The sequence below is a fragment of the Bos taurus genome, chromosome 1, assembly GCF_002263795.3.
Source record: "Bos taurus isolate L1 Dominette 01449 registration number 42190680 breed Hereford chromosome 1, ARS-UCD2.0, whole genome shotgun sequence".
NCBI classification, from domain to species: Eukaryota; Metazoa; Chordata; class Mammalia; order Artiodactyla; family Bovidae; genus Bos; species Bos taurus.
The window spans coordinates 145,908,167-145,924,991 of NC_037328.1; the positions used below are offsets into that span (position 1 = coordinate 145,908,167).

At 54.1% G+C, this 16,825-nt stretch overlaps 1 protein-coding gene across 4 annotated transcripts in view; it reads right to left on the minus strand.

Annotated features, from left to right (window-relative positions):
- LSS (lanosterol synthase) overlaps window positions 1–11,359 on the minus strand; it is a 30,446-nt gene extending 19,087 nt beyond the window's left edge. For 3 of the 4 annotated variants that reach the window (XM_024992155.2, XM_024992158.2, XM_059886668.1), the window contains exons 1-12: window positions 11,313–11,359; window positions 10,708–10,873; window positions 9,864–10,029; window positions 7,804–7,912; window positions 6,984–7,105; window positions 6,121–6,217; window positions 4,729–4,864; window positions 4,394–4,502; window positions 3,642–3,760; window positions 2,457–2,554; window positions 2,173–2,200; window positions 568–624 (exon numbers count right to left, since the gene is read on the minus strand). In XM_024992155.2, the coding sequence (XP_024847923.1) occupies window positions 568–624; window positions 2,173–2,200; window positions 2,457–2,554; window positions 3,642–3,760; window positions 4,394–4,502; window positions 4,729–4,864; window positions 6,121–6,217; window positions 6,984–7,105; window positions 7,804–7,912; window positions 9,864–10,029; window positions 10,708–10,873; window positions 11,313–11,326 (1,221 nt within the window). In that variant the 5' untranslated portion in view covers window positions 11,327–11,359. 4 annotated transcript variants of the gene reach the window in all.
- Window positions 11,360–16,825: the final 5,466 nt, after the last annotated feature.

Below are 16,825 nucleotides of genomic sequence, written 5' to 3' on the forward strand. Positions count from 1 at the left end.
CTGGTCCCTGGACGCTACTGGTGACACCCAGCCACTCCCAGGAGCCAGAGGCAAACCCCTCCAAGTCTCGGTGGGCTTGGGTTCTGCCACCAAGTCAGCAGGACGTGGTGAAGCAATGAAGCAGGCTTCTCCACTGCACCCAGCCCCAGCCCACCACACAGGGTCCCTGCCTGTCTAAGGCAGGCTGCTACGTGGCCCACACTTCTTCCTAGGGCTCCCCATCCTGCCAACCTCATTCCTCATTCCCACCAGCATGAAAACATGCTCCTATTTCTCTCCAGCATGTACTAAGAAGTATCCATAATGAGCCATTTGAGCAGTGAGAGGGCCTGGAGCCCACTGTCCCTTCCCAAAGACCCCACCACCTCATCGCCTCAGGTACCACCCCCCAAGGCTCCCTGTCCCTGGAGCCTTCAAACACCAACCCCCCACCAACCCAGAGTTGCCAGGCAAGAGGCTCAGAGCCCAGCTGAGGGGAGGGTCAGGGCCAGCAGGGGCCATGTCCACTGAATGCAGGGGTAGACACACAGGAAGGGCAGCTGAAGAACGAGGGACAATGTCATATACCTCCAGCAAAGCCTGGATGGCAAACGCGGTGTCCCAGATCTGTGAGCCATTGGTGCCCTGTGGAGAAAGGATAACATTATAGCTGCCTCTCCTGCACTCCACCCCAACTTCCTAGATCCCACAGGCGCCTAGAGGGTCAAAGAGGGTGCAGGGGCCTCCACCGGATCTTGAAGAGGTGGGAGCCCAGTTGACCCCTGACCCCAGGCTCTGGGCTCTGCACTCTGACACCCACAGGGGCCTGAGTGGGTGGTCTGGCAGACAGACATGGGTCAGGCAGCCCGACCTGCCTTAGTCAGAATATCAGCCAGGGCAGGGCTTCCTCAGGGCACTTCCAGGATTTGGATGCTATGGCCTCTACTGCCCACCCAGTGGCACGGAGCCCAGACAGACTGGTGGCCCTCAGCAGCCCCAGACATCATGGCCTTGCCAGACAACATGTGGGAAGAAAGCACACGACCAAGGCAGCCCCAGGCCACAAAAACCTGATCTGATCAAGCCCTGATCAGATCAGGGCACAGAGCAGGAAGAAGGTGGACACCCTCGGGACAAATGGCCCAGGAGAGAAGGACACCGGGAGACTGTAGGATGAAGGTGACATTAAGGATCAGCCTCCTGGGTGAAATCGTGATACCAGCGAGCCCACAGCACAACGCCACTGCAGGCTGCCATGAGATCCAGGGGACAGCATGGCAGTTCCGTCAGAACCAGAAGCTCCAGGGCTGGAGGCTCACCACCTTCCTCAACTTAGTGGGTTTTGGGATACTTCACAGAAGACTGGCAGTGTGGGGCCCAGGCAACTAGAAGAGGGGCTTGAATGCTGGAAGAAGGGCCAGGAAGCCTTCGGCTTGAGCACCCTTAGCAAGGGCACCTGGGCAGGTGGTCTGTGCTGGGCAGGGTCAGGCTCACGTGCACCCATCCCAAGGGGTCCAGCACTTAGTGTGACCCAAGGACATTGCTGGGGGCGCCGTGTTCCACACTGAGTGACAGCAGAGCAAAGCCCGAGAGCTCTTGGCTGGCTGCCTCTGGGGCCCCTGCTGCCGGGACAGGACCGGGTCAGCCCAGGCCGCCCTGTGACCCGCAGCCCCACCCCCAGGGCCATGCATAGGACACAAGTGGGGGGAACATCATCTACAGCATCCAGACACTGGAAACCAGCAAACAGCACAAACAGCCCGCCCACAGGGAGCATGTCTCAGGACCCTGAAGAGGGACTCAGCTCCAGGAGGCAGGGGGAGGGCAGGGGCTCTCCTCTGACTGTCCTGACCCTACCAGCCAGACCCCATGTGTGAGCTGCAAGATCAGCATCCAGCAGCAGTCAGCTAGTGCCAAGAACCCCCCGTGGCCTTCGTCCCCTCTGAGCTATGGCTGAGTGACCTCAGTGTACAGACCACTCACAGAGGGTGGCTGCCAGCCCTTGGTTCTCCCACCATCCTGGGGGCCCGTCAACATTCCTGCCAGACGGCACCCACCCGGGAGGGCCCAGCAACACCCCTGAGACACAGGACCTCAAGCCAACAGGCCATGTGGGGAGGAGACACTGGGGATGTGAACAAACCCAGGGCGGGGAAGGTGGCAAGGACGCAGCTTCGGCCCCACTGCCCTCACCTGCATCTTCATGCCGTCGAGGCCCAGCCTACAAGGAGGGGGAGAATGACCTGGGTCAGGGAGCACAGGCAGTGCCAGACATCAGGGGCCCAGAGTCCACGTCCGGAGAGTAACCCACCCGAGCAGCACGGGACACACAAGGAGGCTCCCCCATACCCAGCACGCGGAGGGTCCAGTGGAGAAGAGGCCACCCTGGAATGCAGACTGAGGGAAACACAGGCTGTGCCCACCCTCCCCCAGACAGGCCAGCACTCAGCTCTTGGCTTCACCTCCCGCACACTCACCAGAGGTAGTCAGGAATCCTGGACACGTGCTCCTGGAAGACAGCAGAGGCTGGCCCGTCTACATGCCAGCGCACGAGCATGTTGATGGTTTTCGAGATCTGCAGGAGACAGCCTGGTCAGGGCCTGCCCCACACCCACCGGGTTCCTGGGCTTGAGGGCTGCGGCCCCAGCACAGCCTTGTTGCAGGCGAGGCCACTGCTCTGACCACTTTCCCAAGCACTCTCTGCTTCCAGGCCCTGAGATAAAAAAAACCAGGCTGCAGAGAGTAGCCAAGGCAGGTGTGCCTGGAGGGAGGGGGCACTGCAGCAGGGAAAAGACAGGGTGACCCACAGAGGGGACGCAAGCCAGCCAGTGGGTGAGCAGGACTGCCACGAGGTGACAGACAAGGCAGGGACCCTACGTGGGCGCCTGGGTGTGGGGTGTCCTGAGCTGTTCGAGATAACTCAGGACCAAGGGCAGAGCTGTCTGTGGGGCATGGGAGAGAATTGGGAGTGAGACCAGTGAGCCAGGGCCTGTTGCTCAAAGCAGAAGTTCTAGAGACCCAACCCTTCCACCCGAGAGGTCACAAATCAAGGTCTAACTTGTTTATGCAGCACTAAGAGCCCACACAGAATCGCCCAATGTTGAAAGGGCCATTCAGTGGAGCAGTGGTGGTTTACGGCCCCAGGTACCATGTGGCCCAGCAAACACCTGCCAGCAGGGTCAGGGATGTGGCTCACATGGTGGCCCCGTGGGGGTCCTAGCATGGAGGTCACAGCCTGCCCCTGGTTCACACAACTCTGCCTCCTGTACCCGTTGCCCTAAGGCTGCAGGCCATCGACTGACCCTGTGATGGCCGCCTGGGCACACACGCAAAGCCGGGTCAGGAGCCCAGAGGCTCTGTGAAGCGAGAGTCTAGAGCCAGCAGACTCATCAGGAGTCAGGAATGGAAACAAGCACAGGGGCCCTCCAAAGAAGAAGGAGGCCAGCAGTGGCCATCGGGGTGGGATGGGGGGAGGGGAGGAGGGGGTGGAGAATGGGGGAATAGGAGCAGCATTCTAGACACAGCAGGTCGGGGACAGTGCAGGCCAGGCCAAGGGTCCTGGGGGATCGGAGGCCACATCCCAAGGAGAGACCTCACCTGGGGGAGACCCCACCCCCAGCCCCACAGACACAGGCCCAGACACCCAGGGGGAGCGCACTGACCGGGCCGATGCTGATGCACTTGGTGAAGCGGTCATCAGCTGCGATGTGCTCATACAGCTTCTGGGTGGCCCACTGCCGCAGGCTGGTGCTGTGGTGGCGCTCGTACAAGTTGAGGATGGCTGTGGGGCGTGGTAGGGGGTCGTCAATGACAGCAGACATGGGAGGAGCGCTGGCTCCATCATAGCAGGCAGCCTCTGCCCCCACCGGCCTGCCTGGGCGGCTGTGCCACGCCCCCGACGCCCCACCCCAGCATCCTGCAGTGAGGGAACAGCATCCTGCAGTGAGGGAACGAGTGAATGGACAAGTGGGGACGAGCAGATGGGCGGGGGGCGGGGAGCAGACAGGTGTGCGGGCAGGGAGTGGAGGGCGGGGGAGATGAATGGAAGGGCGAAGGGGAACATGCCGCTTGCTCACACAGCACCAATGGGAGGCGCTGGGCTCTGATGGATCCATGGGAGCTGGGCCTGGACGGGGCTCTGGGGACCGCCCCTTCTGTTCCACAGAGGAGACACCCCCGGCCCAAGGCCCTAGGCTCTGAATCCTCTGTCCAGGAGCCCGAATGCCAGGCAGGTCTGCTCGACATGAGCTGTGCAAGGCCGGCCCCCGTCGTCCCCACAGGACCCCAACACAGGATGGTGAGAAGGGCAGAAGGAGACCCTTTGAGGGGCAGTGTCCCTTCCTATCACTTCAGATGTCCCCCGACTCCGGGGTCCTAGCCAGCCCGGGGAGGGGGGCGCTGGGGGAATACCCACCGTATACTACGTGGAGCAGCCAGCTGTGCGGCGTGTACAGATCGTCCGGGGCCACGCTGTTCCTGTGCGCGGCCCAGTCGATGCAGCTGTAGTCCTCCAGGTAGAGCTCCTGCAGGCAGGCAGCGCCTCAGCCCAGACCTGCTGGGCCCTGGGTCCCCTGCCCCCATTCCTGCTCTGCCCCCGGGCAGACCCTGATGAGCACAGCCTCCCCAAGTCCATCCCAGGGCGCTCCGCAAGGCTCACTGGACCTATCAAACAGCATAGCCCCCCAGGCAGTCATTCAGGGACATGGGGCGGGGCTACACTCTGGGGCAGGCACATGCGGGCAGGCTCACCTGGCGGAGGCTCTGGACCAGCGGGCCCTCCTCGGCACTCAGCCGCGTGCTGTAGCAGTAGGCCATGGGCAGGTACACCTGCCGACAGTGGCACCAGATGGTGGAGGGATGTGCGGGCATCCAGTCAGGAAACAGCCTGGGGGCAGAGTATGTCAGTGGGCACCCCCCCACAACTGTTTCAGCAAGTGGACACCGGAGGCAGGGCTGTCTCCAGCCAAGTGGGCACAGCCCTCAGCGCTTCACAGCCGAGCTCCTGAGGGGCGCAGTCTGAGTAGCCAACAACCCCTCCAGTGCCTCCTAACGCCAGGAGACGCGGCCCCTAATGGGTCAGGGAGCCTGCAAGTTCCCGGCTGTGACCAACATATCACAGAAACAGAGACCCTTAACCACGGAGATGCTGAGTGAGGGGTCTACAGAGACTATCTTTGGACTATCTTTGCAGCTTTTCTGGGGATTGAAAAGTATTTCAAAATTAAAAGTTCTTACTTAAAAACCTTTAGGACTGCCATGTCTCCTCAAGTCTGACCAAGTCTGACCACTGGCCCTGCTGTGCTTTGCCCAAACACCCACCCTGACGTGGGCACAGCTCTGCAGCCCGCCAGGCGGCTGAGCACCTGGGCGGTCTCCTCCACCCTCCCCTTTCAGCCTCAGACCACATGTGCGAGGGGTCTCTGACAGCTACCGCCCCAGGGACCTCACCTCCTGGGGGTGATACCGAGGTGCTTATATGTATATGGATGTGTTCTGGACACATCCACAGCTTTCATGAGATATTCACAAAATGCTTACAATTGCCAGCTAATAGGCTTCACACAATATGGAATGAAAGTTGATTTTGCTGAGTTTTTAAACAGCATTACAGTTCTGCTGAAAGGAAAATTCTCATCTTTCAAATATACACACTGAAGTATTCACAGGGGAAATAGGATGTCTGGGATCGACTTTAACATTCACTGGCAAACAACTAGAAGGCGGGCAGTAAGATAGCATGCACACCCCAACCCTGGCTGGGGAGGGCTGCGCGGCTGTCACCTTCGTTCTCTGTTTCGACGGATGCTCAGAGTGTCTATAACAACACAATTACAGCCACCTGTGCAGCAAAGCCAGCAATTCATTCCCGACCCCAGTGGCTCTGTAAGCAGTCAGGCAGGACCCACCCACCTGCTGAGGACCCAACCCCACTGCACCTCCCTCCCTCCCGCCCAATTGGGAACCCCCTTCTCTCCTCTGTCAGCCAAGCACGGGTTCTACCAGGGGCCTAACACCACCCCACACCACTGAATGGACAGTCCCATATCTGACTAACAGGCAGCAAGTGACCCAGGCAGTGTCACTCCACTTGCTAAGACACTGGTGACCCGGCCACCAAACTGACTGTAGGGGGTCACATACCACATTTCTGGAAACAGTGTATTGAGGCCTTCCCAGCTGTACACGTTCAGGACAGCCAACCAAAACTTCCCCCAGGACGGGATGAACACAGCACCACCTGGAGGGAGAGCATAGTCCCCGTCACCGGCCTCTGGCTGAGGAGGAGATCCTCAGGAACAGAGCCCCTCGGCCAACAGGCTGCTGAGGGTCCTCTCCCCTTCGCGTCGAGCAGGTTCCAGAGCCCTCGGACCACCCACACCACAACCACTGGCTGGAACAGACAGCTTCCCCAGAACAAGCGTGTCTCCCCTGCCCCCAGGAAGACAAAGCAGTGCAGGCGAAGCCCTGAGCCAGGAAGGGGCGTCAAGGTGCCGACAGGAAGGCCCTCCGGTGGGTGAGCGCAAAACTGGAAGCATGAACAGCGTGAGGAATGTCTGTGAGGGGCGGGCAGGCGGGCAGGTGGGCCAGAGCGGCAGTGGGTGATCTCTGAGCGGCAGGAGCTGAAGGGCCTCCCAGGGCGAGGGCAGAGCAGCCACCACTAGGAATTCCGCCAGGCACACAGTAGGGCAGGCAGCAGGGCAAGCAGAGCTCCACCAGCTCCACCCCACAGGTGCAGCCCAGCTGCCCTCTGGGAAGGCACACTCCCGCAAGCAATGCGCCAGCGTGTCCTTCGTGAGTCCATGCCGATTTGTGGAACAGAATTGTGAAACACAGCAACCTTACTTTGTGCTCTGAAATTTTACTGGCAAGGGTAGGCAGTTTCCTCCTACTCCCACTTTGATGCCTTACTTGCATCTGTCTATTAATAGTTTCAATTTGCGAGCCCTCCTTACACTGAGGTAACATGACCTCTTTACTGCCTGTGTGTTCTGGGCAGGGGTTACCTTTCTTGTGAAGAAGGTTCCGGGCTCGCACCAGGTCAGGATCGTCAGGCCCCACACCCAGAATTCTCAAAGACACATAGTTAAGCGCAGTTCCAAATACCGTGGACTTGTCCTCAATGTGCCTACGGCAGAAGGAGGCAAATGAGAAATGACATCTTCCATTACTTAAGAAATTAAGCAACGCTTTCATTAAGTTTCCTCAGCAAATCAAGAATGACATAACTACACAAGAAACATCCAGAACAGCCATACTCCGGTAAGAGTTCCTGCACCTCTGTGACAACTGAGCAGTTCCAAATTGCTCCCCAGGCCTGCCCGCCTCCTCTGTCCACTTCTCACACTGAATCAACAGGACCAGTGTCGTGTGGCAGTGACTCAGCTAAGACTCTACATCACCGAGGCCCGCAAAGCCCACTCCAGAGGCAGCCAGCCAGGCGGGAAAGGGCATTGGCGAGATCCTGTCTGCCCCAGCGCCCACAGGCCAGAGGACTGGGACCCCAAGCTCGAGACGCCCACGACTCCGTCCAGGAGGTGAGCAGAGCTGAGCTGTCCTCCCAGGATTCTGCAATGAAGGCTGCCGGTATGGAGTCAGCAAGCCCAGGAGGGGCCCATGCCCCAGCTGCAGGATGAGAAGCACCAGGGAAACCTGGACCCGCCTGCATGGAGACCCCAGCCCAATTCCCTCCTGCCAGGCTCTCTCCCCACCCACTCCCAGCCCACAGCTACAGTAACTCCCCGCCAACAGGTACATCTCTCACATAAGAACACATGTGCACATGCGCACACACACATGCCATGACCCAGGGTCAGGCAGACTCACAGGCCCCAGCCGCCGTCGGGGAGCTGCACAGACCGCAGGTACCGTATAATTTCTTCTCGGTATCCGGCCGGCAGAGGGATGTTCGCCACATGGCACGTGATCAGGAGGCCTGTGGGGCAGAACAGATACTCCTTGGCAGGGACTCAGCACTTCTAAGCCCAGGCCTGAGACTCTGGGAACCCCATGCAACAGGGAGCTCTCTGCTCGGCCCCTTCTTGTGCAAACAAGCCCGGGCAGGCTATTCCTCCCGACCCAATCAGGGACTTCGGAACCGGGGACCCAGGAGCAGCGGCAACAGCACACGTGACACACACTGCGTGGAGCATGCAGAACCCACCAGCCACTCCAGGGTCCCATGCTACTGACATGCCAGCTGGGAAAGAAACCCCAAATGGATCATCCCTGGATGGGGTAATGTTTACTTGCTTATATTTACATATTCCCATTTTATTAAATGTTTTAATTGCACAAGTCACTTTGAAAGATGGACAACAAATAATACCCACAAAGAACCTTCTGTTCCCAGCCTGCCCCTCCTGAGCATGGTGTTCAAAAGCTCCCCACCTCCTCCCCCTCCACTCTACCCTTGGCCTTGACTTCATCAGCCACATGCCCATGGCACTGAGCCTGTGGGGTCTCAGGCAGGCCCCAACAACAACGTGTTGTGGAATGGATCCCTGACTCTGGCCAGATGCATGAGAAGCCCCAGCAGACATCACAGAGGTTCATAGGAAAAAGTCCATCTCCTTTTGTAACAAATATGATGCTTTCAAGACAGTGAAACACACAAGCAGGAAGCAGTGCCTGTGGCTTCCTCATTTTACAGTCAAGGAAACTGAGGCACAGCCCCTAAGTGGTGGGGCTGGGGCTGAAGCCCAGGAGGTCTAACCCCAGAGTCAGTGATCACCACAGTGATGCTCAGTGCAACACCAGCCACACAGAGTCATGGCCTCCAGGAGCGTTCTCCAAACTAAAGAAGAAAAAGACCAGTCAAATTTCAGTCAGCCATGGAAGAACCCTGAGACAGTACCCCAAAACAGGCCAGTGTTAATCTGAGAAAGATGGTCTGTCCAGAGTCCAGAGGGAGAGAGGAAAGCCCCACCTTACAGCCTGCAGAGGGCCGGGGGGGTGGGGGTGAGGAGAGGGGGGCGGCAGGCCAAGCCCAGAGCTGCAGCAGCAAGCACAAACCAACACAGCATCCTCATGACCTGTCGCCTACTGAGTGCCTGGTGCTGTGCACATATGACCAAACCCAGTTCCCATTGTCCCCACGTCACAGATGAGTCAGCCGAGGCATGGTGCAGTCCTGCCACCTTGCCCAGGGTCACAGCAAGCCAGTACAGTCACTGCCTCCCTACAAAGACCCCTGGGAAAAGTCTCAACAGGCTCTAGGTGGGACCAAGGGAAGAAAGCCCAATGACTTGCCCTCAAGGACAGGCCCATGGGTCCCTGGACAGGAATACAAAGCTGAATAGTCCAGGAGACAGCAGGGCTTGGAGTCAAAACAAACACGGGAGCTTGATGGACTCCTAGAAATTCATAAAAGGAATTTCTCATATTGCTTTAGAGAAATGTTCCCAGGATGCAGCACAGGCTGATCTAGCCAAACCAGATGAGTACCCGGGAGATGCAACTGCAGTTCTCCTACAGCTCACCAACCTCCACCTACAGCTCCCAGCTGAGCTCTCTTAGCCAAGCCTTCCAGTGAGTTCACATGTGCAAGCTGCCTACACAGGACTTAAAGATCGCCACCCAACACCCTGCCCACCTCTGCACCTTTCCACAGGCCAGGCCCTCCACGGATGCTCCTACTCTGCACTGGGACTCCAGAGCCTCCCTGCACCTCCCAAAGTACCCTGGCTTCCTTTTTCAGAACACTAGCTAGCTGAGCCTTCGCTCCCATCCCCCAGCAACAACATCAGGACAACTCAGGCACAAGGCAACCCTCCCCAGACCTTTTCTATGTAAGCTCCTGGTTTTTCACCTGTTCATTCACTCACACCACAGATGATCAATGAAGGCCTGAACCAGATCAAGCCAGGATCTCAAGAATGTCTTACCCACAAGCCACAGCAGCACCTTCCTACCTGGCAGGAGGAAGAGTGGGCCACCGTAATCACCCGCCCAATGCCCATCCTCAGTCTGCAGTGCAGCGTAAAATGTCACCCCATTCAGAGCCCCCCTGCAGGCTGTGTGCGCTTTCGGCAAGTCCTTAAAGAAACTTTTCTGCAAAGAAGAAAAAAAGAGATGAGAACTGAGGGGTCTGCAGCTAGGCCAGAGGAGCCCTTGGCATTTAGACAGCAAGTCAAAGTAACAAACTTGAATTACTTTGAAAGTTTCAGCTGTTTCAAAGCCTAAAATTCTGATGATGGTATTGCCAATCTCCCTCACAATTCTGTGTTCCAGTGACATATTTTCAAATTTATTCACAACTTCTCCAAGACATCTTAAATAAACCAAGTGCCCAAGAGTGTGTGACTCAGACCTAGAGCTCAGGCCTCTCTCGGGCAGGGGCCACGGGATGGCACAGTGACAGGGAGATTTCATTTATATGTCATACCCTCTAACTGTTTTCTCGTGAAATTCGCTGGATCAAAAACTTATTTTTCTGAATAAAAACAAAGTTAGAGGTGTTTTTTACACACAGCTTAGTGATAAAAGGATTGAAGCAAAGGGGCTTCATGTTCTGTGTTTACCCAGTTAACTCCTGTAGGAACCAGCTTTGGTGACATGCAACACAAGTACACATTACACATCCATTCTTTTTAAGAAAGAAAAATACCCTTTACATCTAGCTGTTTAAAGCTCCCTGCTGGTTCCTGGTGCTCCTTACTAAGAAGGGAGGGACGCAAGTTTCTGGTGGTGTCCCAGACACTGCAAGGGACTAGCAGAATCAACACTTACTGTATCCAGTCCCAAGAGGTGAGCTTCCAGGCCAGACTGCTCTCGGACAGGATCTTCTTCTTGAGAGTAGGTCCATGTCTGCCTCCCAACCTGATTGCTGAGCCGCCAGCGACTGAGGTCTGTGGCTGGCTCTGTCTTATAGGGTCCGCCTCTTCGACGCAGACACCTAGAAAAGATCATGCTCAAGTGACCTGCTCTGACCTGGTCAGAGGCCAGAGGCGCAACGCACTCACTGTTTCCCCCAACAACCTACCAGCAGACTGTTGCAAAATAAAAACCCTCTAGAGGCACTTCTGCACCTACACGTCGCGCCATTATTTCTCCGGGAGAGGAGACACCTGCCACCGGACCGCCGCCCACGGCCTCGCCCCCACCCCGACCCCCGGCCCCACCCGGCTCACCCCGGCCCGGCCCCAGAAGGCCCTCGGGCGACGCCTCCGAAGGAGAGCTTGCCCCTCACCGCCCCCCAAGGCTGGTGCCGCAGGTCTCCACAGAGGGCTGGACCGGACGGTGCAGCAGCCTCGCTGGAAGCCCTCCACCCGATGAGACCCCTTCCTCGGCGACCCCGACCACGCTCTCCCTTCTCGGGGGGCGCTGAGACTCACGTGCCCTCCGTCATGACCGCTGCCGCGCTCCTGATTCCCGGTAACCTGGGCCCAGTACCTGGACTAGCCGGCGAAGTCTTTCTCCTCTGCCGACTTGCGTGCGCCGTGGCCAGATGCTCACGCAGCCAATCAGAGCACAGGGAGGGTGGGCCTGGGGCGTGCCCGGGTACCTCAGTGGTGGAGCGCGACCCTCCGAGCAGTGGGGGCGGAGCCGAAGTACAGGGACAGAGGTGGATCTGGGGGCGGGGTGAGGAAGTGAGTGGGCGGGGCTGCGTCGGTGGGCGGGGGCGCGCCGGTGAGCGGGGATTGGTGAACGCGCGTGTCGCGGAGGGACGCGACTGCCTGTCACGCCTGCAGCCAGATTCTGTCAGCTTCGGAGCTACCTGTGGAGCAAAGCGCCAGGACGAGGCCACCAAGGGGCGCCTAAGACTGACCCTTGAAGAGGGTCCCACCAGAGACCAGAAGACAAGGGGCTTGGATCGCGGCGAGTGCCTTTGAGGAAGTACCCGAGGTCGGAGGCTGTAGGTGAGTGAATGAGGGGAGACGTGGCCGCGAGATCCCGCGGAGGGCGCGACGCGGGCGGGGGTTAGGGGCGGGGGAGAGGCATCCGAAGGAGAAAGGTTGCTGGAGAGCACCTGAGAGGAACTCACAGGAGAGAGATGATGGTAGGGCGGCTAACAGGAGGGGAGATGACACTTGAAGGGAGATGACACCAGAGAGACTGACAGGAGGAGAGACGACAGGAGAGGGAAAAGGACAGGAGAGGAGAGACGAGAGGAGAGGGAAAATGACAGGAGAAGGGAGACGACAGGAGAGGGGAAAGGACATGAGGAGACCACAGAAGGGGACAGATGACAGGCTGGTGCTGACTGCAAGGGGCGGTGCATCTTTCAGGATGCTTTGCTGTGGGGCTTTCAAGGTACAGGTGCCAAGCACTTATTTGCCCAGGGAGGAAGCCACACTGAGAGAGCTTGGGTCACTCAGAGGGGAGCCTAACAGTTTTGGAGTTCCAGTGTAAGTAAATGTGGAAGGCCTGGACTGTAAAAGGAAGGGAGAGAAAAATGGAGAACATGCTGAAAGGACTGGGAATGGGATGGATGGCGGTAAAGTGGTCTCAGGGTGTGCAGCAGGAGCCAGGGGCTCCATGGAGTTGGAGGAAATTGTGCAAACATTGAGGTCCCAAAGGCGACTCTTCAGGAACTCACAGACAGCCCCACTGTTTCTTCATCTTCCTGACAGAAGCTCTGACCATCATGTCACAATTTCTCCAGTCAAGTGAGTTTTTCTGTACCCATCCCTTGAGTCTTATCCCCATGCCATGAATCTCAGCAAGCCAGAGAAGGGCAGGGGATACTTGCAAAAGAAAACACATGTACATTTCCCCTAATGGAATATCAGGCTATTAGACAGTCAGTAAAGGACACTTGCATCTTCCTATCCCAGTTCAGAAACCAATGAAGAAGATATAGCAGTAAGAGGAATGGATATCAAATTACCAGCCTTGCTACAGAGAAAAAACTATAGTTTGAAAGACATGGCTTAGATTGACAAGATGGCCAGCTACTTCCACCGCTAAATCATACACATGTACCTCTCAGCCTCTGGCCCAGGGGGACAACTGTATCCTCCACAGAGCTGCCCCACGAAACACCATGGTGCCAGTGCCTATGAAAAGATGCCCGTCAGCCTATTGATCCTAGAAAGTATACCAGAAGACCCTGAAATTCTGTTCTGTTCCCCCAAATTCACATTTCCTGGGAGTGGGGAAAAAGCTGGAAGTTTTTCTCCAGGGATGTGCCTCCATGTGGAAACACAAAGTGTGGGAATAAGGACTCCAGCCTATATGGACATCTCAAACTCATTTCAATTGGTGTGGACTTTGAATGCTGGTATTTTACTGGACTGGATTTTTATGAGCAATACATAATCATTTTTTAAAATTTCTAAGATAGAAAGGAAAAACCTATAAAATCTATCTGAGAATTACAGATCAGAGTTTCCAGGGACAGTCACGAGAAAACATAATGCTTCTCTCTACTTGCACCCTACCAATTCCATCTTGTTTAATAAATAGGACACAGAAGACTGAGAGTTTTGGCCTGGACAGCTGGGCATATAGTACTGTCACTTCTAAAGTAGAGAAGGCTTAGGGAAAACTTTCAACTTAGATTCAGTTCAGTTCAGTCGCTCAGTCGTGTCCGACTCTTTGCGACCCCATGAATCACAGCACGCCAGGCCTCCCTGTCCATCACCAACTCCCAGAGTTCACTCAAACTGAGGTCCATTTAGTCAGTGATGTGATCCAGCCATCTCATCCTCTGTCATCCCCTTCTTCTCTTGCCCCCAATCCCTCCCAGCATCAGAGTCTTTTCCAATGAGTCAACTCTTCACATGAGGTGGCCAAAGTACTGGAGTTTCAGCTTTAGCATCATTCCTTCCAAAGAAATCCCAGGGCAGATCTCCTTCAGAATGGACTGGTTGGATGTCCTTGCAGTCCAAGGGACTCTCAAGAGTCTTCTCCAACACCACAGGTCAAAAGCATCAATTCTTCGGTGCTCAGCTTTCTTCACAGTCCAACTCTCACATCCATACATGACCACTGGAAAAACCATAGCCTTGACTAGATGGACCTTTGTTGGCAAAGTAATGTCTCTGCTTTTCAATATGCTATCTAGGTTGGTCATAACTTTTCTTCCAAGGAGTAAGCATCTTTTAATTTCATGGCTGCAGTCACCATCTGTGGTGATTTTGGAGCCCCCAAAAATAAAGTCTGACACTGTTTCCACTGTTTCCCCATCTATTTCCCATGAAGTGATGGGACCAGATGCTATGATCTTCGTTTTCTGAATGTTGAGCTTTAAGCCAACTTTTTCACTCTCCATTTTCACTTTCATCAAGAGGCTTTTTAGTTCCTCTTCACTTTCTGCCATAAGGGTGGTGTCATCTACATATCTGAGGTTATTGATATTTCTCCCAGAAATCTTGATTCCAGCTTGTGCTTCTTCCAGCCCAGTGTTTCTCATGATGTACTCTGCATATGTTAAGACAGAGATGCCCATTAGACGTTCAAAGTGGACAGGTTGAATAGGCTGGCATTCAAGAGAGAGGACAAAACTAGAAAGACAAATTGGGGAGTGGTCTGTTTTCAGTTGATATTTGGAAACATAAGACTGGATGAAATCAACTAGGGCATAAATATTTCAGAGAAGAATTTCCAGGATCAGTCCAAGGGCAGCAACAATTTCTAATCTAGAGGAGGAGGAATGGCCAAAGAGAGGAGAAAAACTAGGGAAATGTGGAGTCAGGGAAGCCAGGAGAAGATATGGTGATCTGTGCAAAGATTATAAAGGGATTGTAAAATGAGGTCTGAGAATTGTTGCCTAGATGTAGCAAACAATTTACTGGTGACTGACAAGAGCAATCTCAGATGTGAGAAGAAAAGCCCAGTGGTAGTTAAAAAGGTGGGGGGTGTGTGTGGATTTCCAGTTAAACATATCAGACTGAGCACAGGCATTGACTACCATTTCCTACTTAAACCCTACTTACATAAAGTAATAAGAGATAAAAATGCATAGTAAAAGCATTGGAGAGGAAGCACCAATAAACAAATTCAGTTCAGTCACTCAGTCATGTCCGACTCTTTGCAACCCCATGAACTGCAGCACGCCAGACCTCCCTGTCCATCACCAACTCCTGGAGTTCACCCAAACCCATGTCCATTGATTAGGTGATGCGATCCAACCATCTCATCCTCTGTCGTCCCCTTCTCCGCCTGCCCTCAATCTTTCCCAGCATCAGGGTCTTTTCAAATGAGTCAGCTCTTTACATCAGGTGGCCAAAATATTGGAGTTTCAGCTTCAACATCAGTCCTTCCAATGAACACCCAGGACTGATTTCCTTTAGGATGGACTGGTTGGATCTCCTTGCAGTCCAAGGGACTCTCAAGAGTCCTCTCCAACACCACAGTTCAAAAGCATCAATTCTTCGGTGCTCAGCTTTCTTTATAGTCCAACTCTCACATCCATACATGACTACTGGAAAAACCACAGCCTTGACTAGACAGACCTTTGTTGATAAAGTAATGTCTCTGCTTTTGAATATGCTGTCTAGGTTGGTCATAACTTTCCTTCCAAGGAGTAAGCGTCTTTTAATTTCATGGCTGCAGTCACCATCTGCAGTGATTTTGGAGCCCAGAAAAATAAAGTCAGCCACTGTTTCCCCATCTATTTTCCATGAAATGATGGGACCAGATGCCATGATCTTAGTTTTCTGAATGATGAGCTTTAAGCCACCTTTTTCACTCTCCTCTTTCACTTTCATCAAGAGGCTCTTTAGTTCTTCTTCACTTTCTGCCATAAGGGTCGTGTCATCTGCATATCTGAGGTTATTGATATTTCTCCCGGCGATCTTGATTCCAGCTTGTGCTTCTTCCAGCCCAGGGTTTCTCATGATGTACTCTGCATAGAAGTTAAATAAGCAGGGTGACAATATACAGCCTTGACATACTCCTTTTCCTATTTGGAACCAGTCTGTTGTTCCAAGTCCAGTTCGAACTGTTGCTTCCTGACCTGCATACACATTTCTCAAGAGGCAGGTCAGGTGGTCTGGTATTCCCATCTCTTTCAGAATTTTCCACAGTTTATTGTGATCCACACAGTCAAAGGCTTTGGTCAATAAAGCAGAAATAGATGTTTTTCTGGAACTCTCTTGCTTTTTCAATGATCCAGCGGATGTTGGCAATTTGATCTCTGGTTCCTCTGCCTTTTCTGAAACCAGCTTGAACATCTGGAAGTTCACGGTTCATGTATTGCTGAAGCCTGACTTGGAGAATTTTAAGCATTACTTTACTAGTGTGTGAGATGAGTGCAATTGTGCGATAGTCTGAGCATTCTTTGGCATTTCCTTTCTTTGGGTTTGGAATGAAAACTGACCTTTTCCAGTCCTGTGGCCACTGCTGAGTTTTCCAGATTTGCTGGCATATTGAGTGCAGCACTTTCAAAGCATCATCTTTCAGGATTTGAAATAGCTCAACTGGAATTCCATCACCTCCACTAGCTTTGTTTGTAGTGATGCTTCCTAAGGCCCACTTGACTTCACATTCCAGGATGTCTGGCTCTAGGTGAGTGATATCACCATCATGATTATCTGGGTTGTGAAGATCTTTTTTGTACAGTTCTTTGTATTCTTGTCACCTCTTCTTAATATCATCTGCTTCTGTTAGGTCCCTACCATTTCTGTCCTTTATTGAGCCCATCTTTGCATAAAATGTTCCCTTGGTATCTCTGATTTTCTTGAAGAGATCTCTAGTCTTTCCCATTCTGTTGTTTTCTTCTATTTCTTTGCATTGATCACTGAGGAAGGCTTTCTTATCTCTCCTTGCTATTCTTTGGAACTTTGCATTCAAATGGGTATATTTTTCCTTTTCTCCTTTGCTTTTCAATTCCCTTGTTTTCACAGCCATTTGTAAGGCCTCTTCAGACAGCCATTTTGCTTTTTTGCATTTCTTTTTCTTC